The sequence below is a fragment of the Ctenocephalides felis genome, unplaced genomic scaffold, assembly GCF_003426905.1.
Source record: "Ctenocephalides felis isolate EL2017-DRISC unplaced genomic scaffold, ASM342690v1 CF-g0.4_SCAFFOLD_01886, whole genome shotgun sequence".
Taxonomy (NCBI): Eukaryota; Metazoa; Arthropoda; class Insecta; order Siphonaptera; family Pulicidae; genus Ctenocephalides; species Ctenocephalides felis.
Genome location: NW_020538040.1, coordinates 133246950 through 133272895, shown reverse-complemented (window position 1 = coordinate 133272895; position 25946 = coordinate 133246950). Strand labels below are relative to the sequence as shown.

Below are 25946 nucleotides of genomic sequence, written 5' to 3'. Positions count from 1 at the left end.
ATTTATTTTTGTTCTCAACATTTATTCAAATCCACTGACGATGTCAAGAAATGTCATACCAAAACGTCTGAAATAATAAAGATGCTAAAATCTTTACCATTCCTTCTTTTACTAGTGAAATGACAGAATTGGAGATAAAATTATAATCTTCATGACACTGGTAGAAATTGAAATATTTTATGAATAATGATTACCAAATATTTAAAATGTATATCTCAGGGCTGGATACAACAAAGATAACGTGGTCATAACATTGGATAACAAGCACACACCTGTGGGAGTGAACTACATCCATGTTCAACAACAGGATATGGTTAAGGACAGCGTATGTATCCTTATTAATTCACCATCGCAAATAAGCAACAATATTTGTCCAAAAATTACTATCGAGTTACATCGAATGATTTTTAAGTTTTTGAGAAAAAGGACATAGTCTCTAAACACTTTACAGTCTAAAATTAAGTTCTACAAAAATGGTTGAATTATAAAAAATCATTAAAGTTTGGAATATATAATTTCATACAAATGAGTTTTCCATAATATTTTTCAGAATATGAAACGAGTCGAAGTATACCATCTATACAACCGAACAGGATTCAATGTCACTGGAGAATTGCACATGCTGACGACGCCAACTGGACGCCGCCTGGAACTACTCGCCGTTCATACGAATCGAACGGTCCGATTGACAACTGAGCACGATGTCAAAGATCGAGAGTTGGAGCACAGGTCGCGCCTCCAATTGGCCACCAACGTCTGGCTGGCGTATAAATTCAGACTCTTGAACTACACCATGGTAAACCAGCTATATACTGGAATTAAGTACTTTTAGGGTTTCCAATACCAGGATTTCGGTCGATTCTTGTCCGGTACTCAATACCGGTATTTTGGTATTATCGATAGTTTTATAAAAATTGAATTTATTCAGTATGAGTTACACATACCGGGTCGAGTATGGTGTCAAGCGGCGGTGTCGACAATATTGTTTATGTTTTCATTCAATGAATAGATCTCGTTTATAAAAAGTATTGATACCAGGATTCCAATATTTCATTTTTCAAATACCAGTATAGTAAACCTTCGCTTTACGCGGCAAGTGCGTACCGTGCAATATGGGGACCGTGCTATAAAAAACTCGTATTCAACATACAATTCAGGCTAATTCGTAGTGCGTTCTATGGAAACTTATATAGTGCAGTATGGGAACCGCGCTATGAGAGACTCAGAGTTAGTACAAATCGTACCATTTTTATCGTGCTGTATGGAGATTAAGGAATACAACTTGAAGTAGGAGTAATACGGACGAAATGACATGTATCACATAGACACCTTATTCCAAAATTGGCGCGACGCAGTAGTCAGTTCAAACGTGTTCTTAGACAGCTGTTATATAATCAGGCATGTCTAAAAGATGAATGTCGATAATAAAACTTACATTAATACCCTTTTGATATTAGGTTCCTATAATCACTCATAGGTTGCGCAAGGAACTTGTGGGCTGTTGAACAAAAACCGTATAATAGGAAGTCGGAGGGATGTCGGAATTTTAGCTCCGCGTAGTATGGGTGTACCCAGAGTGCCGTGTAAACCGAGGTTTGGCTGTATTCAGATTTTTGTTCGGTATTGGAAGTCCTAAGTACTTTGACGCACAGATGTTTCAGAATTCTCCAACGACTCTATAAGTATTTCTCTATTTCATACATTTTTTTTCACAGATGACACAGGATGCCCAGAAATTCGAACTGGACATCTCGTATCCTCGTCGCAACTTAAGTGCCGTAGGGTCCTATCGACTCACAAACGAGTACATCCAGAGCGAAGCGACCCTAACCTGGGATAGAAACGTATCGACGCGCACGATGAGCGCAGGACTCGATTGGAGAAATGTTCCAGGAGAAGAAGGCAAACACACTCAAACAGCAACGCTCACGATTAAACATCCCTCATTCGAGAAGGTAAGATAATAAAAATATTATATTGTAGGGTAGAGCAGGGCTTAAAGGTCCGTGGAGAAACACGTCCACCACCGATATCTCAAAAAGCAGTAAAGTTAAGACTTTTTTACCAACAATATTTAAAAGTAGAGGGAAAAGGATGTATAACCAGCCACCACCTTGATTCTTTCGACGCCAAAATGTAGAGATAAACAGCAATGTTTACCATAACAAAAGTATTTTACTTCGTTGTTAGTTTTTTTTTTGGTTATAAGCACTGTGGTTTAGTTTACGAGACCTTAAGATAATTTATAAGTATGCGTAATTTAATTGTTTTATATAATTTATCGTTGTTTTTAAGTTAGATTCAACCGTTTTGTTTATATAACCTCTATAAAAGCTTACATCTGGGTGGAGGAAAATGAACCAACTAAACATTTAACCTGGCAAAGGTGCAAAAAATAATAATAATAATATCAAATAAAAAAGTATATTACAATTAATAATGCAATTTTACATGAGATAAATTGAATAAATAGTTATTCCATTCCAATATAAAAAATATCATAAAAAAGTATATTACATTAAATAAAGCAATTTTATAAGAGATAAATTGAACTAGTGGGGCGCATGGCATCGTGCCTTAAGGCAAATTGCTGGAACTTTTCGTTACAAAAATTATGATTTTTTTTTAAAACGATTAACATTTTAAAAAAAATTGTACTTCGAAAAAATTAGATTTTTGAGAAACTATAAATTTGACAAAATAATTTTGAAAAAAAAAATTCTTTCTTTATTTTGACATATTTTGGAAATTCTGAACTTTTTTCAAAGCAATCGTACTGCTTTAACTGCATAGAGACGAAATGTCAAAGCGCGTAAACGCCGCGTCGCCGTCTAACGGATAAACATTGGTACGGAACCCATAAGAATGTAAACAAAATTTATAATTATTGTTAAAATCTCTATAAAATATCTGATAATTTGATGTGCATATGTCTAATGATCATTTATAACCACCAAATGGCATTTTTTTTACTTTTTTCATTAGATCTCCGAAACCGCTAGACCTGCCTTCATCTCAATTCTTCATCTTGTCAATACAAGTAAAATGTTTTTTGAATTATTAAAATCGGACGCTCCGTTCTCTTAAAAACTGAGTTACCATTTTTGGCACTTTTTGCCGCGTATCTTTGGAATGGCTAGACCTGCCTTCGCCAAAAACTAATAAGCACTGAATTATTCAAATAGCTTCATCCGTGTTCCCGAAATCGTCGACGAAAATTTGTATCCGCACACACACACACACAAACAAATTTCTCAAAACTCAATTTTTCTAAGGTATGCCAAAATATTCAGAAACCTTTGAAACGTAAAGATATTTAAAAAATTTCATTTTCGATTTTTTTGCGATTACTATAACTTGCCCTGCGAGAGGTTAATAAATAGTTATTCCATTCCAAAATAAAAAATATCAAATAAAAAAGTATATTACGTTAAATAAAGCAATTCTACAAGAGATAAATTGAATAAATAGTTATTCTAAATCTGCTGATGAATATTTCTAACGTAATACCAGATAATGGTTATTTACAGAGTTATCTCTGTAAAAAATACACCCTTGATATTTATATTTTGCATTGGTTGAATAATTTGTAAAATTTCTTTAAAAATAAGAATACCTGTTTAAAAATAATAAATACCTGTTTGGCCACCTGGCCGTCCCAATTTACCTCGCCAATGATAGAAAGGACCAGGTTACAAATTTTTGAAAAACAGCAAACAAAACACATTTCTGCAATGATAAAGGAGCTGGGAGTTTTACTGAACATAGCCGGATTGTTGTTCGTGTGATAAATGTGTTATTTGTTGTGATATAATTGATTTGGTTTTCACAATATAATTGCTCCGAGTCAAATTGGACTCTTATGCCCCGCCCGACCCTATCGGCTTTTCACTAAAAACTGAACAATGCTGTTTACAATTGATAGATGTCAAACAAACTTATAATTACAGTATTGATCCAATTTATCATAAACAGAAAAATTTAGAACAAAAAATAACAAAAGAACTGCTTTTGCAGATTTTTTTGTAGTTGCTTTAAAGTGAGTATGAAATTATTACCTGACCTGGCCGAACTTAATTATCAAGATAAAAACAAAAAATAATCATCACGATTCGCAACTTAATTATGTCGAAGTTTTTGAATTTGTAAAATCGGTTCAGGCTTATCGAACTGACGAAAAAATATATAAATAAGCTTTAGTAGCTTACCTGCTAATTGTAAAATGACGGCTCGCCGATCATCGCGCAGACAAATCATCACCTTGTTGACTCTTATAAAATAGCACATAAACACTTTTTTCAATTTTGGTCCAAACGATGCAAAATGACCTGAAACAACGAGAATTTTATGGTGAAAACGAACTTTTCGTTCGGGAAGCTAAAAAACAACGTTAAGTTCAATACTAATAAGCTAATTATCTGATAAGCTTTTTATCTTACTACTTGCTTACCGTAAGATCAAGCAATTTACTTGTAATTCACAGTATGTAAAATATAAGTCGTGTGGACCAGATATTAATGGACCGATTCTGCGCATAACAGAGAAATGTTACGGCATAGCTATGTTACGCTCCGACTCCCATACATTATGCGAATGAATCATACTGAATGCTGTCAAAATATCATGTATTTGCTGTTCATTCCGGCGTTTTAAGCATAAACTGCAACGTCACTCGTATGTTATCTAAGAGGAATCAGAAACACACACTTATCTAACATCGTTTTTTTTGACATTTGTGCGGCTTTTAGGTTATGTTTTGCATCAAAAAACCTGAGAAATTCGCTTGACTGAACACCAACCGCATAACTTTTGTCTATATTACTATGGAAAATTATTCATAACATGATCTTATCATAACATTGCGGCAGAATCGGTCCCTAAATGTTCTCGCATTCTTACATTTATGTGAACTTGGAAATTCATAATAATTACTTAATTCATTAATTAAGTTTATATATTTGGTTTTAAAATTTGTTCACAATTTTTTATCAAAACAAATTTTGATTGATACTAAACATTCAGATTTATTCAAATATTTTAAAAATAAGTCTGCTTTATTATTAGCGTTTTTCTTTTACAGGACGTAACTTTCCGTGGAGAATTGAGACGTCAGAACGATCGTGAATTGTTGTATGCACGAATGTTTGTGGAATACTGCAATGATCCAAATAGTCTGGTCGAACTTTGCGGAAGTTTTCATGATAATTCTGACACCACACATCGGAACTACAGTTACAAAATCATTGCTGTTCATAAGGCAACTCAGCTTGATTTGGATGTAAGGTTGGTTAAAGTATCTAGAAAGATAGATTTTAAGAAAGTATCTTGGCTAATTAACTCAACCTCCTGGTTGGGTAAGATATCAGATTTACCCGGTAATTAAGATCTTCGAGATGAATTGATATAAATGATATGATTGCTTCCAATTGAAAAATTAGGTTTGGTCATCTCGCTCAATCAAATCAACTAGTTTAATATAATTCATTATTTATCCAACATGTTCTAAAAGATGAATTTCATCCAATTTTAGAGGAAGCTTAAGTGGGCAACCTGGTCTGTACAAAACATTCAATCACGGACAATATAAACGGTCTTATTTGCCGCTTCAGCAAGGAGAAATTGAAGGTACCATAGACGTACCAAACAAGGAAATTCTCTTGCAGGTATTTTTGCCATTGTCATCTTTTATTAAATTCGATAATTGATCCATTTCTAAAAATATTGATTCATGCACAAACAATGATAAAGCAAGCAAATCTACATGATAAATTTTATTTCCTTAAATTATTTATCTTTCAGAAAATCAACATGTTGGCTGTATCTCGACTATGGGGTCGTGCAGTTATGCATTATCCTTACTACCAAATTAATGGCACACTATCAAACAGAGACATCGATTCTAAGGGTGAATTCTATCTTAACATGGACGAAAAGTTGATCAGAATGGATGTTAATATGACACCAGGTAAAGATAATTTTAATATTGTAATTAAAAGGACCTACAGATATAATTCTTGACGCCATAATTTTTATTTTGAGTAGATGCTTCCCAGTCAATGCATGTTTTTGGTACCATTCCTGATGCCAGAAGCGCTTCCTTTAACGTTTGGAGAGATTACGAAGATATAAGAGTTAGTGACGTCTCATTTTATTGGAGATTAAATCATTCGAAATTGATTACTGGTCAGTTGACATGGAGACCGAAAATCAAAGAGGACATGAAGGTAAATAGTGCTACGGAGTGATACAGCATTAGAAGCATCAGATCTTTGAAATCTATAATTTTTATATTATTGAAATATAAAATTGAAGTAGTTTAGATTTCCCTTACTTCATAATTGTTTCGTATTCATGGCATACTACCGGATTAAGAAAAATTATCCAAAATCTGTCCAGAAATGCTATTAGAATCTGCGAATACATGGTCTGTTCAAAAAGTACCCGGAATTACTAATAATTAAATTTCGCGGGTCTGGAGTGTCTGATTGTCAAAATTTTTTTTTTATTGTGTTGGTATACATGCCCCTAAAGTATGATGAAATTTTCAGCTATATTCACTGTTTACTTTGTCTGTGGTAGTCGCTAAGGTTCTGTGACGTGTTTTTCTGAGCTCGGCGATTTTTACAATGGAAGAATTGAAAAAGTCAAAGAATTTGTATTAAATTTTGCGTAAAAAATGAAATAAAGTGTTGCAAAGTGCAAAAATTCACCAGATATGGCTCCGTGTGACTTTTTCCTATTCCCAAAGTTGAAGAGACCCATGAAAGGACGGCGGTTTTCCTCGATTGAAGAAAATCGCCGAGAGTGCTCAAGGACATATCAAAAAGTGAATATCAAGGGTGCTTCGAAAATTGGAAAAAACGCTGGCATAAGTGTATTATATCTGGGGGGGGACTACTTTGAAGGGGACCACATTAATGTAGACGAATAAATAAATATTTTTTTGAAAAAACGAAAATTACGAAAACTTTTTGAACAGACCTCGTATATTGATTATTTCATGAAATTCTTTTTCTTACTTTTTAGGGATTCTTGCAATATGTGGCAGTATATATTTATGACAGTATAAACGAAAGTGCAGATTATTGGCGCCAATATATTCGGACGGAAACAATGGATGCAATAAAAGATGTCTGGCAGGACGCTGAGCCCTATATTCAAAATTATTTGGATGAACTACAGTATGTAAAAATCTTCAACTTTAAAATATAATAATAAAATTATAAAGAAAATATTTAAATATAAAATATCAATAGAATAATTGACTATAGCTCTTTGTGCTTTAAATTGTATAACGACTACCAATTTTTAGCGCTTATTTAAAATAAAGTTAATACTTACAGTTATGATGATTCAGAAAATACAAAAATAGGAGTTTAAATCCAAAAAATATAGATATATAGATTCAAAAAGTTTTACAATAAACGAGGTTATTAATTGCGCTTTAAGAAAGTCAAAATATCGAAAAAACGTTAACAATTAGTTTATTTTATTCACAATTAGTTTATATATAAGACTAAAGAGTAAGTAGTAGTAGTACAGTATTCATATAAAAATTGTATAAATTTTTAATTTGAAGTATGTGTAATAATTTCTTTAAACAGTTGAAACTTTGTGTGAAAATAATATTCTTGGGCTTGAATCATTATTGATGCTGTCACGAATGTTAGTCAATAGTTCAGTAGTCAATGGTAATTCATCAAAATCATCACAATCCTCAAGTTCTGATCGATCTTAAAGCTCTCAAACACACTATTTTTTCCAAAAATGTGCTCAAAAATTATGATTGAGATGCTAATTAAATAAATTGTGCTAAGAACAAATATATATATATATATATATATATATATATATATATATATATATATCTTCTTCCTTCAGTGGTCTTAAGGTGCTAGAACAAGATTTTGAAGAATTCCGAAACTTTTTGAACCAATCCTACTACTCAGACGATTTCTACATCCAGGATATTGTAGGATTTTTCAATTATGTTATTGATGAACTAGCAATCAGAAGTCCAATACAGTCGTTGCCGGATATTATTAATGAAATTTGGGAAATCATGGGCGAATCTGGTCAAGCGCTTCGTAAATCTATATTATGGCTTATAGAAACGGTAAGCAAAGCAAAATTCTAAAAAAATATGATACTTAAGTATATCCTTTCATAGTAAATTATCATTTTCCAGGCCAAAGCCTCTTACAAAAAAGCAGTGGAACTGATATCAAAAATTTTGCACGGCGATTCTATGACTGAAATAACAGCGATATTGGAAGGAATAATTGAAAGATATGATAAATTTATCAAAGATCTTCATGTGTCCTTTATAAAATACATGGAGCAGTTGTGGGTAACAGCAAATGAATACATAGAATATCATTGGAAAAAAACTATACAATCTTTAGAGCCGTCGTTTATCAAATTCGTCCACTACGTAGAAACCATTGTATGGAAAGTCAGCAGAGAAGTTCTTGGTAAGTAAAATTAAATTAAATTTGAAGGCAAATAGTGTTTATACACGTAGTCAAATTTAAAATATAAAATAGAAAAGTCAAAAATCTAAATATATAATTATTTTTAATAATTTGTTTCTCAACAGACTTCCTCTATGTGAGAACAAACGAAATTGCGGAACTGCCTTACTTTACCAAATTTACCGATTTTACTCAAGACTTAGATCATATATACAAAGATTTCACAGCAAATGATATATTTACTAACATATATAAATATTCAAGCCGAGTCTGGAATTTCTTATGTGAAAAATATTTCCGACTAATACCATTTAGCAAAGAACTACAGGACGTTGCCGATGAGATTATGGAAGAGTTTAAGCAACTACAGGTATATATATATATATATATATATATATATATATATATATATATCGATAAAGATTTATTTTTATAGATTAAAAAACTATGCCGGTTGTAGTTATAACTAAAATTTTTTTTTCTTAGTTTCTCAAATAGTGAGTTAAATTTTACCAACAAGTTAATTTAGTAGTTATATTTCCATAGAACAAAATTTATTAGATCTGCATCTATTAGTTTTAATATATTAGTGAAGTTGTTTTCGAAGCCAAACCCGATTTTGACAAACTTGTTTAACACATGTTCAAATAGTCTAAAAGTGTTTATTTAATATCTCTGTATCTCAATTAGGAACTACCATCATTCAAATACATCTTAGTCAAAGTGAGAGAAATTGAGAATAAGATAACATGGTTCTTTGACTATTTCGAAGTGAAATCACACTTACAACATGCTCTGAAACTACTTAGGACAAAGTTGACGGAAATTACACAAACTGCACTCCAAACGGAAAATATGTAAGTACTTAATATTATAAGTCAGAATAGTTGTACATTCTAGAGAAAACATCACACGTCAAGAAAGTTTTTCATATCTAGATGAATATTATTTTTAATCGTACTTTTTTTAAATTTTCCATAAGGCAAATAATTTAAATAGTAACTAAAAACAAAGATGTTTTTTTATTAAACTCGCTAATCATTTTCATAAGTTTACTATATAAATGTTCACCATCTTTTTGAAAAAAATGCTAAAGCAATTCGGGTAATTAAATTCGTGATGAAAATGCGTTAGTTTTATGAAAAGACAGGTCTAGACGATTCGGTTACTGAATGAGAAGCTATCTCGCTTCTTTGAGACCAAAAACAAACATTTGACGTTCTTATAAAATCATCAGAATTTCTGTATAAATGCATATTTTTATTTTACTAGATTTTAAGTTCCGAACCAAATATACTGCATAGAATTGTAACCTTGTCCAATAAAATTTTAAAACTGATATATACGAAAGAAAAATATTTCTAGTCAAATTAAATTACTTTTACCAAAATTTTAAAATAATCTCATTCAAGTCAATTGTTTAACTAGTGGGGTGGCATCGTGCCTTAGGGCAAATTGCTGGAACTTCCCGTACCGTAACGAAATGTTCGAGGAATACTGAATGTTTTCAAATAGATTATTATAAATATTGTAACATTGTCTAATATTTATAAGAATTATATAAACTGAATTGCAAAGTTGAAATTATTTGTTTCAACAAAAAACAAAAAAAAAAAAAAATGGGACAAAATTTTTTTTCCCAAAATCAATTATTTTGTTAAGACAAGCAGAAAGTTTTTTGAATCATTCAAATCGGACGCTTACTTCTATCAAAAACTGCTATTTTTTACATATTTAGCTCCGTATCTTCGAAATGGCTGGGCCTGCCTTTTCCAAAAACTAATAAACACTTCTCCCAATCATTACTAATTGAATGTTTTTTAGATCATTCAAATCGGATACTCCGTTCTCTCAAAAATTCGATTTCTATTTTCCGCACTCTTTGCTCCGTATCTCCGAAACGGCTGGACCTGCCTTTGCCAAAAACTAATCAGCTCTTTTCCCTATCAATAGGAATCGAATGTTTTTTGAACCATTCAAATCGGTTGATCCGTGCGCCCTAAAACGTGACTGGAAATTTGTATCCACACATACATACACACACACACACACATACACACACACATACACACACACACACACACACACATCCATTTTTTCTGAGGTATGCCAAAACGTTCAGAAACCTTCAAAACGTCGAGAAATGTAAAAATTTTCAATTCCGATTTTCGGCCCATTACAATAACTTACCCTACGGGAAGTTAAAAAGATGCAAAATTTGGATGATTTGCAAAAGTAATTCGTGGTATTTGATATGGCATTGTGCGTTAGGACAAACTGCTGGAACTTTTTTATATTTAGAAATATTTTGGAAATTTTGAACTTTTTTTCAAAGCAATCGCGCTGCTTTAACTGCATAAGGACGAAATATAGAAGCGCGCAAGCGCCGCGTCGCAATCTAACGTACGAACAATATTACGGAATTCATAGAAATGTAAACAAAATTTATACATAATAATAAAATCTCATCATTTCTGACCGCCAAATGGCATTCTTTTTTACTTTTTTACTAGATCTCCAAAACCGCTAGACCTGCCTTCCCAAAATGATCAGTCAGGATCTTGTCAATACAAGTAAAATGTTTTTTGAATTATTCAAATCGGTCCGTCCTCTTAAAAACTGAGTTATAGTTTTTGCCACTTTTTGCCCCGTATCTTCGAAACGGCTAAACCTGCCTTTGGCAAAAACTAATCAGCTCGTCTCCTTATCAATAGGAATCTAATGTTTTTTAAATGATTGAAATCGGTTGAACCGTGTTCCCGAAATCGCCGATGAAAATTTGTATCCGAACACACACACACACACAAACCATTTTTTCTAAGGTGTGCCCAAAAGTTTAAAAACCTCTGAAACGTAAAGATATATAAATAATTGCATTTTCGATTTTTTGCGATTACTATAACTTACCCTACGGGAAGTAAACTGCTGTCTGTACGAGCCAGCAAGCCGCCAAATATTTATTATACAAAATATTTGAAGAGTCCAATGAAATCATTGTCAATAATGAAAATGTAATTACAAATTATAAATTATTTTTCTTAAGAACAATCACAATAACAAATTAGAACTGTCAATGATTTAACTCCGAGTGATAAATATTGAAGCAAAAGTCGTTACTGATTGTGAGTCGGAAGTCGAGCACAATTCATTTTTTTTTTCATAGTCTTTCAATCTACTGTCCCTAATAATTAAAAAAAATACATCTTATTACCAGGTACAGAGAAGCAAAAACCAATTTCATATTTGATCCAGAAACTGGGTTGATGAAGTTAGAACAAAAACTACCAATGTCCTGGCATGCTTTCAATGAAACGCCAAAGTTTGAGGTACTTTATAAATTATATTACACAAATTAAAAACTATCATATAACAATTAATATAAAAATATGATTTTCAGGAAATACCGGAGTTTAAAGCTATTAGTAATTTGCAATCGTACTTAGAAGTTTCGAATACAACATTCTGGACACTTTACTATGAATATAAACCAGTAACTGAACCCAGCACGTGGTTGCCACCATTTAAAGGTACACAATTACATTTAATTAGAAATGTAAAACAAGATCTCTGCTGAGATGATAATTACTTTGATAATTTGCTGATTTTTAACATTCTGGATGGTCGTGCCTTTGGATCATCCAGATAATAACCTATCAAATTGATCAACTAAGAATGCAGAAGAGACTAATAATTTTTCTACTGCCCCAAATAGAATTATTTAATTTATACTTGATCTGTTTAGAACTTCATATATTGTCTCTCTTAAAGTCTAGATCGATTTTTGTTTATTAAAACAATATTTATTTGGAATTAGCTCATGCGGTCATCGTCGGTGGATCTCACTACATATCTTTCGATGGGCGATATACCAGTTTCGAAGGAGATTGCAGTTATTTGCTGGCTCATGATTTCCTGGATGGCAACTTTTCAATAGCACTTAGTGCACCACGCAGCCAAAACTTCACAAGACGTTTTTATATTCAAACTGCAGGGGTTCTGGTGACCGTCGATATATCTGCAAAGGTAAATTCTTCCCTTTCCTGATTTTATAGACGTATGTTGAACTATATAGGACTTCATTTTGTTGATCAGACATATGCACCCAATTTGCCGTGATGTAATATTTCATATCAATATTTGCAGCATATACACGTGATTCTTAACGGAGTGAAATATACTCGACTGCCAATGTATTTGGAGCACACCTTAATGTACCGAGATTTTGATGTCTTCATCATAGAATCCGACTTGGGCTACACGATTGAGTGCAACTTACAATATGATATCTGCATTGTCAAATTAACTGGTATGGCCAAAAAATTTGGAACATATACCATATTATATATGGATTTTTATTACTTGATTTTCAATAGGTTGGTACTTTGGAAAAACTGCTGGATTATTAGGAACAATGAATAATGAACCGAGTGATGACATTATTACATCGAAGAAGCAAAAACCAACAACTTTGCAGGAATGGGCAAAATCCTGGAGCCTCGACATCGAACAATGCTCAAAGAATAAGGAGGCGCCAATGGTTCCACAGGCACCTCCACAAATTATGGACACAGTTCTCGAGTTATGTGACGGATTTTTCAAAAATAAAGCGTCTGCGTTTGCTGCATGCTTCGGTGTGGTAAGTTGAAAAATTATTAAAATTAGTGAAGAGTTACAACTCGATGGTTTGATGTGAATTTCACTTCTACTATAACGTAGTTGGGTCTCATAAATGCATATGATTAGTAAGGTCACAATTAGTAAAGTTGAACTTCGAAAACCATCTTTGGCATTTACATTATATTTAAATTTTTATCCAATTACCAAACAGGTTGAAGCTGATCCGTTCTATAATATTTGCGTAAATCAAGTGAAAAACAAATCCACTGAAAGATTATCTAAAATGGCAGCATGCAGTGCGGCAGTTGCATATCAGCAAGTGTGCACTTTGCAGCATACACCATTGAGGATTCCAGACACTTGTGTGCAGTAAGAAACAAATTAATATTTAGTTATTGTTTTAAATCGTTACCTAGTAAGCTATAAGAAAACTAGACTCAAATACGGCCAATAACATTTATTGTATCCACGTTTTTTAGAAAAAAAAAACAGGAGTTGATCCAGATTTATCAAATCATGTATGAAAATATTTTGAGATTTTTATTTTTTACTGATTGTGTGGTTTGATATATTTAACTAGTTGGTATTGGTATTTAGCCTTGAGGCAAGTTACATAAACTTTCCGATATGTGTGTATAATCGACTTAATCAATAAAACATAAATTAATTTATGAGTGATTAAAAGTATTCCGAGTGGATTTATTACACATCATTGAAAACAAACGAACATTCTATACCAAGTAAATCATTTAATTTTCATTTTAACACACTTCAAAAAATCTACTCATTTTCTCAAACTCTGATGAATTTTTAAAGTTAAACTACTTGTCGTAAAACCGTAATATTTTAGTAAGTTCTATAAGACCATGATATATATCGTCAAAAAAAGTTCCATAAAAATCGGTTTTAATTATTTTCAACAGTTAATTACAAGAAAACGGCTCGGTAAATTTTCACCTAAAATTAATCAGTATCATTCCCAACTAATGTCTTTCAACAGTTTTTGATTTCTTAAAATCGATTCGGTAGTATGAGCTTAAATGTGGAAAAAAATTTAACACTTTTTTCCAAATAACAAAGAAACGGCTCGGCCGATCGTCGCACAAAACTGAGAAACGATAATCCTCATCGAGATACATCAAATGCTTTTTAAATTTCTGAAATCGGTTCAGGCGTTTTTGAGCGAACGTCGATGAAAGTTCTAATTTTGACAAATGCCAAAAAGATCATACTAATTTTTGCAAACTTTGACGAATTTTTATAGCTAAACGACTTGTCGTAGGGCCGTAATATTTTAGTATAATCTAGAAGACTATGATATCTACCGTCAAGAAAATAATCATAAAAATCATCAAAATTTTTTTTAAAAAAAACTTTATTACAAAAAAACGGCCCGGCCGATCTTTACCAAAAACTAATCAGCACGATTCCCAACCAATATCTTTCGAACGGTTTTTGAATTTTCAAAATCGATTTAGAATTGCGTACTAAAACGGAGACGAAAATTTTTTCACTTTTCTGCGATTCATGAAGAAACGGCTTGGCCGATCGTCGCACAAAACTGACAAACAATAGTCCTCATCGAGATACAGCGAATGGCTTTTAAAATCGGTCCAGTCGTTTTTGAGAAAACGTCGATTTACGGCAAAAAATCTGTTCACTCACACGCACACACACACATACTTTTTCCAAGTTTGGTCTCATTCGATTCAGAATGGCTTGAAACGTCGAGAAAACATAATATTAGCAATTCGGATTTTTTTATGAAAACATGAACTTCTCCTTCGGGAAGTTAAATAGTTTAATTTTTTTTTCTTTGTCTATTTTGCGTAATATTTAATGTATTCCATTATATACCACGCCGGTGTAACATTTGACCAGGGAACATTCTTTTGTTTTATAAGCTTTTATTCTGTTTTATTTCAGCAAACCGTTGTGAAATGTAGTTCTATCAAAATAGTCGAGAATTATTTACAAAAATTATCAAAATTTTAGACAGAATAAAGCTTTCAGTAAAATTTTATTTGAAAACGTATGAAGAATGATTTCTTTGGAAAGTAACTTTTTACTTAAAAAATGTTGCACAAAACAAGTCAGTACATGCTTTTTGAAGATAGAATACACATCATTAGTTGCGTATTCGTGAGAAAAGATCATCAACCAATTTGACCAATAAGCATGATTACCATATAAAATTCGGAGTAAAATATTATTTGCTTCCGAATATATTAAGTTTGTATTATTTTTTTGAGTTAGTTCTTCAAATTATGCTTTACACAACCTAATATGCTATACATTATAAAATTGTATCAATGATCAGTCTGGAAAATTATTACCGTAAATCATCACTGTATAATTTTCTTAAATTAAGAAAAGTTAGTTCAAATATGGTTGATGAATTTTAGAATCTTCATTTGCAAAAAAACTGAACAAAATAAATTATTTCATTTGTCTTGTCTGCAACTTGTGCCCGTTTGAAATTTCCTCTTATTGCTAGTTCGAATTTCGATTTTTTAATTATATTTATTTAATGCTTATTTGAAAAACATTTCATTTAGCATTTTTCTTAACAAGTATGAACCAGCAAAATCATCAGTCAATTCCATTTATTGCCATTATTATTTTACTATATTATGTCATAAATATTTTAATCATCCAACCTTAGATGTGAACTGATCAATGGGTCTAAATTAAACGAAGGCGAAAGGATACAGTTTGACCCACAAAAATCACCGAGAACTGCTGATATTATTTTCCTAATTGACTCCAAATCTTGTAATGAAGACTTGCTGATCAAGAAGAGCGCTATTGCGTTGATCCAGTCTATAGAAAAGGAACTCCAAGATTTGAATATAACACAAAATCGGTAATTTTCAGTTCAGCTTAGTAGAAATCGTGCCAATATTGTAATTTGATGTTGAATATTTTGTATTTTTTTAGTTATAGCATTAATGTTTCAATTTTAATTTATTTCTCAGATATGCTGCTGTCATATTCGGAGGCGTAGGAGCCGCAACTACGCCAATCAGCGTCGTTATAAATAATGAAATATTTACCGATCACTCGAACTTCAACATGTACCTGGATCCCAGTATCATCGGTAAATATTAAATCATTTTATTTACAGTTAACCCTTCGATAACGCGATGAGTGCGTACCGTGTAAAATAGAATATCCGCGCTATACGACACTCCTATTTACAATAAAATCCGAACTAATTCGCAGTGGGTTCTATAAAAACCGACTATAAGAATTAGTGTAAATCACAGCATTCGTACCGCGTTATATGGTGACCAATAAATAAGCTAGATGTAGGGGAAATACGGACAAAATGTAATTGTAATTGTAATGTATTTGTAAACTGCTTTCTTAAAAATTAGCATCTCAGTATGTCCTTACTCTCAGTATGTTTTTGTAATAGGTTGCACTTTTGCTTAATAAATATTATAGTTCATACTTAATAGTATATTACTGGTGATCAATGAACCAAAGATGAGTAAAAACGATTGAGACTGGTTATAATATCATTAAATGAATAAATATCACTAAAAAACAAAATGCCATGTCATTATGTCCGTACTTCACCTAAGTGAATTTTTGTTTTGAGGCAAGTTGCATCAGCATTGCAATATGTGCAAATAATCGACATAAGCAATAAGAAATCAATATATCCGTGTTTTGCAAGTTCTTCCATTTTGTACAAAATCTACAACTATATTACTTATTTTTGACAAATGATTTAAAACATTATTTTTGCAAACTTTAATTGATATTTTTTATAAATAAACCACTTGTCGTAGGCCCTTAACTCATAAAATGTTTCATAAAAATGTCCCATTTAAGCCGATCGTTCCGAGAAACTAATTGAAGTTAGTCTTTATAAAGTATCATCAAAAAGCTTATAAATTTTTCAAATCGGTGCTCACATATCGACACATATATTCTTTTTCTTATTTTGGTCTCGAACGATTCAGAACGACTTCAAACGTGGAGATAAACATAAAGCTATCATGTCAGATTCATATACAATAATATAAATAATTCATATAAATATTAATCATTGATATACAAATGAAATTATTAGTACGCAAGTATACAGGTAGACCCTCGATGTTAGGTAGATAGAAAGCTAAACAGGTAGAAAAAGAGATAGGTAAAAAGTATAAAAGTAAACAGGTAGGCATATAGACAGGAAGGCAGAGAGACTTGTACACAAATAGACAGGTTGACAGGTAGAATAGTGGACAAAAAGATACACATGTAAATAAGTAGACATGTAAACAGAATACTTATCTGATCATTTACAAATTAAATTACTAAATCTATTAATTACACATACCGGAAAATGCATGCAAGTTGCATTTAAGCAAAACGCCACTTAAACCTCGTTGAAAATTAGCATCGTGTGCACAATCATATCTAACATATATCCATTTGTGACTTTTTCTGCCTTGTAGTCTTCAAGTGAATTTGAGATTTTTTCATAAAGTCTGAGTTAACATCTTGATAAATACCAATTATTGACTTTTTTCCTATGATTCACAAGCTTCGTTACTTTACTAAATTTCGTGTATCTAAAAACATAATATAAATATTTATAGTTTAATTCTGAGCCAGTCTCCATACACATTGAATAGAATTGGCAAAACATAGTTGACAAAAAAATGTTTAGAATTAGAATGAAATTGCTCGATTTTTGTAGTTAATAAAGAAAAAATAATAATGAGTAGTAATTCAGTAGTTTCGTATCCAAGAGCCGTAAAGCAACAATTGCTTATTTTTAGTTTAGGTCTTTCCAACTTCTGCAAATAAGTAACAGTATAACTAGTGGTGCATGGCATTGTGCCTTGAGGCGGCAAATTGCTAGAGCTTCCCGTACCGAGAACTAAATTTTTTAAAAAAAAACTTGAAAATTTTTTCAAAACTGAAAATAACTAATTTTTGAGCATTTTGAAATTTTTTAAAAAATTAGACATTTTTCGAAAATTTAAATTTTTTTTATATTATGAAATTTCTTGAAAATGTTGAACTTTTTATTAAAGCAATCGCGCTGCATAGCTGTTTTAGAGCCGAAATATCGAAGCGCGTAAGCGCTTCGTCGCAGATTAACGTGTAGAACATTGGTACGAAACATATGTAAATGTACACAAAATTTGGTAATATAATGTGCATATGTCTAATGATCATTTTTGACTGCCAAGTGGCATTATTTTTTACTTTTTGTATTGGATCTCCGGAAACACTAGATCTGCCTTCTCAAAAATTTTACCAGTTGTTCACTTGGTGAATACAAGTAAAATGTTTGAAAAAATGAATTATTGAAATTGGACGCTCCGTTCTCTCAAAATCTGAAATACCATTTTTGGCCCTTTTTGCGCCGTATCTTCGAAATGGCGAGGCCTACCTTTGCCAAAAACTAATCAGCTCGTCTCCTTATCGATAAAAACTAAATACTTATTAAATCGTTTAGATCTGTTGATCCGTGTTCTCGAAATCATAGACAAAATATTGTATCCGCACACACATACATCAATTTTTTCTAAGGTATGCCGAAATGTTCAGAAACCTCTAAAACGTAAAAATATATTAAAAACTTCATTTTCGATTTTACTGCGATTACTATAACTTACCCTATGGAAAGTTAATAATATGCATTAAATAAAGTAATAAGAATTTTTTGAAATCATTTTCCACAATCATAGTTGATTAAAAATGTTAAATGGATTACACGTATGATTATATTTTAGGTTCTAAAGAGAGTCTTTCAAAGGGCGATGCAGAAGGTAGTAAAGATATATTTGAAGCGGTTGCATTTGCGAGCAAATTAGTATTTAGACCAGGAGTATCGAAGATATTCATCACATTACCATGCTCAACTTGCAATCCAAAAGATATGAAAGTAAGTTCACTTCCCTAACTATCTAAGTTTAATTAATTTTTAATGAAATTATATTTAAAAAAAATATGAATTCTAAATGCGTACCACAATTAAAACAAAACGAGCCTTTTATAATCCAATTTAATACACACTCTGATATATGGAAAACATGAGTTGTCAACTGAAACTATTATGGTAGACGCATTTTAAATAAAAAACAATCCTTTAAGTATAAAGTTAGCACACATAAATTTTATTATCAGAACATACTTACTTCTGACCATTGTTACCAAGTGTTATGTTTCAAAGCAATAAATAACACTCATCACACAATTTTTAATTCATTTTACAAATTTCAAAATAACCGACAACAAAAACATTTTTACTTCTTTTTGTCAAAGAAAAAAACAAGAACGCAAAGAACGTGAACTGTAACCATCATGTTGAAAAAAAAAATCAATCAAGATCCTCCTACTAATTTTTCTCGATTTTATTCATCAATTTTATTTGCACTAATGTTTCGTCTCTAAATTATTTAATAGCTGGATTACGCTGCTATAAATTCCCTCCTGCTGGAAAGTGGCATAAAACTGCACATGCTGATCAATGAAGAATTTACCTTTGATAAAGTGAAAACAAATAAAGCATTTTACGGTTCGTAAAAATACAATACAATATATGAAACAAAATATTATTTACTAATATAATTATCGTATTATTACAGGTATCGATCAAGTCACCGCATATACGAAAAAAGACGTCAATGGACTGATTGGAGACAAGGAACTGAGAGACTCGGTGAGACTTCCAAAAGCTACTTTGGGATATTGTTCCAGATTGGCACTAGGATCCAATGGTAATTAATTATGAAATAATACTATTTGATTTATCCAGGAAAAAACAGCACAGTATTTTACAAACACGAGCACAGCAACATAATTGAAATGATACTTGTATAATTTGTGATTTCCTATTACCAATTTAAGGCATGGACAGTAATAGAGTAATATCAAAATAGACAGCAATTACCGAAAAAAATAAATTTTAAAGGTAGAGTCGTGTCCAAAGGTTAATTGTTTGTAATGTGGCAATAACATCATCATAACCAATCGTATTATAGTAATCAGTAGCAAACCACAAAAAATTAAGTGTATGCCATCACGTCTTAGGGCAAAATGCTGGAACTTCCCATATTGTAATAAACATTATAATTTTTGTACGGAGCCCACAGATATGTGAACAAAATTTGTACTTATTATTGAATCTCTATTAAATGGCGTTTTTTTACTTTTTTAATTTCATCTTTAAAACCGCTGGACCTGCCTTCCCAAGTATTAAATCAATTCTTCATTCCTTCGATACAAATACAATTTTTGCACTTTTTTCCTGGATCTTTGGAACGACTGGAACTGCATTTGCCAAAACCTTTTCCGATACCAGCCAAAAAAGTGTATTCGCACATACACACACACACAAACACATACATACATTTTTTCTAAGACATGTCAAAATGTTCAGAAGACCTTGTAAAGATATGCAAAAAATTTCTCTTTCGATTTTTTTGCGATTACTATAACTTACCCTACGGGAAGTTAAGTATACTATTATCAAAAAATTAAAATACTTTTCAAAATAATTCAAAAATTCATTGGTTTACAAAAACTGTTACTGCAAACGTTAAGTACTGGCTATCTTCGAATATTTAGAAAGATGTTAGATTGTTTTCACAACGGTTTGAAAAAGAAGATTCAATGTACCGTGAACAAAAATAATTTTTTGTCAAAACAATAATGGGAAAAGCCATTTCTTTTATAAATGTGATCATAAATTTCTTTTATATCACACCTTGCTTATCGCAAAGTAATATAATTTACTACGGTTTCACAACGTGTTCAATATAAAAATATCGCGCACGCATGAACTCTTTTATTCCAAATATAATTAATTTTTCTGTAGATAACAGAGCCATCTTATCCGAAAATAGGCCTATACATTATATATTAACTAGAGATGCATTGCATCGCGCCTCAAGGCAAATTTCTAGAATTTCTCGAAAAGCTTCAAGTTTTCTTGAAAATATTGATACTTTTTTCATTGCGACAGCGCTGCATAACTGTTTGAAAGGGCGAAATATCGAAGCGCTTAAGCGCCGCATTGCAGTTTAACGGTTCAATATTTTAAATCTTGGTACTCAGACAAAAACAAAAAAAATTGTACTTATTATTAAAGTCTAATAATTATTTTTGACCGCAAATATGGGGTTTTAACTATTATCATTGCATCTGCGAAACCGCTAAACCTGACTTCCTAAAAATTTAACCATTTCTTCATTCCGTCAATTAAATAAAATATTTTTTGAATCATTTAAATCGGACGTTCCGATCTACCAAAAATTGAATTTGCATTTTTGCACATTTTGCTCCGTATCTTCGAAACGGCTGGGCCTGTCTTAGTCAAAAACTAATCAGAACGTCTCCCTACAATAGGAATCGAATGTTTTTTGAATCATTCAAGTCGGTCAAAATCCATGCTCTAGTAATCGTAGACCAAAATTTGTATCCGAACATACATACATACATACCCAGTGCTGGATTTACAGTAGGGGCAGTAGGAGCTACTGCCCAGGGTGGCAAATTTCCGGAGGCGGCAAAATTTGCGTAGTAAAAACAAAATTTTTTTCTCAATAACATTTTTTATTCAAAAAATATAATTAACAAAACATAATACGATTGCAATGCAAAATCTGGCAATTTTGCTAATAAAAAGATTCGTAAATGAGCTGAAAGTTTAAGAAAAGTATGTTCTTCAGATCGCGAGCACTCTTAAGATGACGAATTTGTGCACTTCCAGCTTATAGTGCCGAAAAAAATTAAACTAGTGACGCATGGCATTGTGCGTTACTGAAATTACCCGTACTAAAAATTACATTTTATAAAGAGCTTTGAAATTTTTCGAAAAATGAAAAAAATTGAATTTAAGAAACCTTTTTTGATATTTTGAATGTTTTAGAAAATTATGAACTTTTATTTATTAACCCTTTCCACTCGCGAATTCCGAGATTTATATGAATTTTGTCGCCGGAGCGGCGGCATCCGAGTGGAAGAAAGGGTTAAATTTATTAAAATTGAATTTTATTTGAATGATAACGATTCTTATTTAACGAGACGTGCAGATTAGTTATTAGTCCAAGGCAGGTCCAACTTATTCGAAAAGACGGGCCGAAATGTCAAAAATGATAATTCAGTTTTTGAGAAACGAAACGTCCAATATCATTAAAAAAATTATATGTATAGACAAAATGAAGAACTACATAAATTTGTGGGAGACAATTCTAGCGGTTTCGGTGACCTAATAAAAAAAAATTCGAGATTTGAAAAAACATTTGGCGGTCAGATATTTTAATAATAAGTATAAATTTTGTTTACATTTCTATGGGTTCTGTAACATTGTATATCCATGATATTGCGACGCAGCGCTTAAAAATACAAAAAACTCAAATTTTTCAAAAAATTAATTTTTTTTCAAAGTTTTCACAATATTTTTTTTTTTTTTAATTTTAATTTTTGGTACGGGAAGTACAAGCAATTTGCCGTACAAGTAATTTGCGATGCCAAGTACCACTATTTATAGTATGTAATGCGAAATGAATTTTAAAAGAATTTAAAATAATTTTTTACATAAAAACAGTTTAAGTAAAAATCCTGGGATGAGGCGGCATTTTTGTCAGTACGCCAGGGCGCCAAATTTTTAAATCCGGCCCTTTACATACGACACATATACACATACGCCCTTTTTTGTTTGCGATTACTATAACTTACCCTACGTGAAGCTGAAAATTGTGTCTGTATCGACGATAAAATGATTGACGACTAGCTGTAAGTGGAATTCTGTCTTGAGGCAATTATGGCATCGTGCCTTAAGGCAAATTGCTGGAACTTCCCGTACCGTAACGAAATGTTTGAGGAATACTGAATGTTTTCAAATAGATTATTATAAATATTGTAACATTGTCTAATATTTCTAAGAATTATATAAACTGAATTGCTATAACAAACTATAGTCAGAATTAAAAATAAAATCTGAAATATTTTCGATATACAAAAAACTAAAAAAAAAAAAAAAAAAAATTGGAACAAAATTTTTTTTCCAAAATCAATTATTTTGTTAAGACAAGCAGAAAGTTCTTTGAATCATTTAAATCGGACGCTTAGTTCTCTCAAAAACTGCCATTTTTTACAAATTTAGCTCCGTATCTTCAAAATGGTTGGGCCTGCCTTTGCCAAAAACTAATAAACACTTCTCCCAATCATTACTAATTGAATGTTTTTTAGATCATTCAAATCGGATGCTCCGTTCTCTCAAAAACTCGATTTCTATTTTCTGCACTCTTTGCTCGTTATCTCCGTACCTGCTGGACCTGCCTCTACCAAAAACTAATCAGCACATCTCCTTATCAATAGGAGTCGAATGTTTTTTAATCGGGCGTACGGTTGATCCGTACGCCCGAAAACGTGGGCGAAAATTTGTATCCATACATACATACACACACACATCCATTTTTTCTGAAGTATGCCAAAATGTTCAGAAACCTTCAAAACGTCGAGAAATGTAAAAATTTTCAATTCCGATTTTCGGCCCATTACAATAACTTACCCTACGAGAAGTTAATAATGACAAACATTTGAATTTTCATTGCATTACTTAAATGTATAGATAGTTTATTTGTTCATAAACTGAAATTTTTTAATTAATTTGTCAGTAGCCACGAATATCATATACTATCCGTTATATAAAACTAATATCGATCTATCCCCGACAGGTTCGCTATTCACCGCAAAGAAAATGGAAAGTGACAAGCGTAATCCGGTGAAAAAATTCGTGAGCGTTTTTGCAAAACGAGTGGCGGTTTCTGCGGTTCCGTCCGCTTGTCAGATATGCGAGTGCACGGCGCGCGACTACGGGACAGCCTACACCCACTGCCACTCCTGCGACTACCAGACACCGCCGAGCCAGGACACGGTGAGTAAAATAATAATTAACTAGCTGTAAGTGGAATTCTGTCTTAAGGCAATTAAGGCATCGTGCCTTAAGGCAAATTGCTGAAACTTCCCGTACCAAAAATTATTAATTTTTTAAAAACGATTAACATTTTTGAAAAAAATTTACTTTGAAAAAATAAGATTTTTGAGAAACTATAAATTGGACAAAAAATTACTTTTTTTTGAAAAAAATTAAAAAAATAAAAAAATTTCTTTTTAATTTTTTTTTGAAAAAAATTTTATTTCTTTATTTTGACATATTGTGGAAGCTCTGAACTTTTTTTCAAAGCAATCGTACTGCTTTAACTGCATAGGGACAAAATATAAAGCGCGTAAGCGCCGCGTCGCTGTCTAACGCATAAGCATTGGTACGGAACCCATAGGAATGTTAACAAAATGTATACTTATTGTTAAAATCTCTATAAAATATCTGATAATTTGATGTGCATATGTCTAATGATCATTTTTGACCGCCAAATGGCTCATTTTTTTACTTTTTCCTCCATATCTCCGAAACCGCTAGACCTACCTTCATGAAAATTTTATCGATTCTTTATCTTGTCAATACAAGTCAAATGTTTTTGAATTATTCAAATCGGACGCTCCGTTCTCTTAAAAACTAAGTTACCGTTGTCGGCACTTTTTGCCCCGTATCTTCGGAACGGCTAGACCTGCCTTCGCCAAAAACTAATCAGCACGTCTCCTTATCAATACGAATCGAATGCTTTTTGAAATATTCAAATCGGTTGATTTGTGTTCCCGAAATCGTCGACGAAAATTTGTATCCGCACATACATACACACACGTACATACATACATACATACACACACACACACACACACACACACATACATCCATTTTTCTAAGGTATGCCAAAATGTTCAGAAACCTTTGAAACGTAAAGATATATAAAATTTTCATTTTCGATTTTTTTGCGATTACTATAACTTGCCCTACGGGAAGTTAATTAGTACAAAACTGATCTGGTAGAAAGCAATTTGTTTATAAATGAAAATAATAGCTGTTTTTCAAGTGGTGTAACAAAAATATTTTAATCAGCGTGGTCATCAATCTACATAAGGAACTAGCGCTGTCTGGCATCGCTATATACATGGCATCGTGCCTTAAGCCAAATTACAGGATCTTCCCGTACAGAAAATTGATTTTTTTTTATTATGAAATTATTGAAAATATTGAACTCCTTTCCAAAACAATCACTACGTAACTGTTCTAAAGATAAAATATCGCAGTCTAACGGAAACGGATAAATATTGGTACTTATTACTGAAATCCCTAAAAATATCTGATAATTTGATGTGCATACGTTTAATGATCATTTTACCGGTTCTTCATCCCGTCAATACAAACTAGTTAATATTGGTATTTAGCCTTGAGGCAAGTTACATGAACTTCCCGATATGTGTAAATAATCGACTTAATCAATAATAAACAAATTAATTTATGAGTGATTAGAAGTATTCCGAGAAGATTTATTACACATAATTGAAAACGAACGAACACGTTAACTCGGAGTATTTTCTAAACCAAATTTTCACAAATCAATAATTTTATAATTGAACCAGTTTTCGTAGGACTTTAATGGTTAGTATGTTCATTAAGACCAAGTACTCTATCGTTCTACAAGTAAATCGTCTAATTTTAATTTTAACAAACGTCAAAAAAAACTACTCATTTTCTCAAACTTTGATGAATTTTTAAAATTAAACTACTTGTTTTAAGGGCGTACTATTTCAGTAATTTCTATAAGACCATGATATATATCGCCAAAAAAAGTTCATTTTTTTTTTCAACAGATAATTGCAAGAAAATGGCTCGGTAGATTTTCACCTAAACTAATCAGTATCATTCCCAACTAATATCTTTCGAACAGTTTTAATTTTTTTAAATCGATTCGGTAGTTTGAGCTTAAACGTGGA

At 31.9% G+C, this 25946-nt stretch overlaps 1 protein-coding gene across 1 annotated transcript in view; it reads left to right on the top strand.

Moving 5' to 3' along the window:
- Positions 1-25946, top strand: part of LOC113375923 — a 112003-nt gene that overhangs the window by 74093 nt on the left and 11964 nt on the right. Inside the window, exons 40-63 of the mRNA XM_026615862.1 lie at positions 220-325; positions 551-796; positions 1716-1955; positions 5081-5283; positions 5531-5663; positions 5800-5965; positions 6043-6224; positions 7027-7181; positions 7882-8116; positions 8189-8474; positions 8600-8844; positions 9165-9331; positions 11689-11800; positions 11872-12001; positions 12289-12497; positions 12618-12780; positions 12848-13110; positions 13303-13460; positions 15757-15957; positions 16070-16191; positions 18839-18990; positions 19512-19623; positions 19694-19825; positions 23789-23992. Coding sequence (XP_026471647.1) covers positions 220-325; positions 551-796; positions 1716-1955; positions 5081-5283; positions 5531-5663; positions 5800-5965; positions 6043-6224; positions 7027-7181; positions 7882-8116; positions 8189-8474; positions 8600-8844; positions 9165-9331; positions 11689-11800; positions 11872-12001; positions 12289-12497; positions 12618-12780; positions 12848-13110; positions 13303-13460; positions 15757-15957; positions 16070-16191; positions 18839-18990; positions 19512-19623; positions 19694-19825; positions 23789-23992 — 4322 coding nt within the window. The remainder of the gene's footprint in view (positions 1-219; positions 326-550; positions 797-1715; positions 1956-5080; positions 5284-5530; positions 5664-5799; positions 5966-6042; positions 6225-7026; positions 7182-7881; positions 8117-8188; positions 8475-8599; positions 8845-9164; positions 9332-11688; positions 11801-11871; positions 12002-12288; positions 12498-12617; positions 12781-12847; positions 13111-13302; positions 13461-15756; positions 15958-16069; positions 16192-18838; positions 18991-19511; positions 19624-19693; positions 19826-23788; positions 23993-25946) is intronic.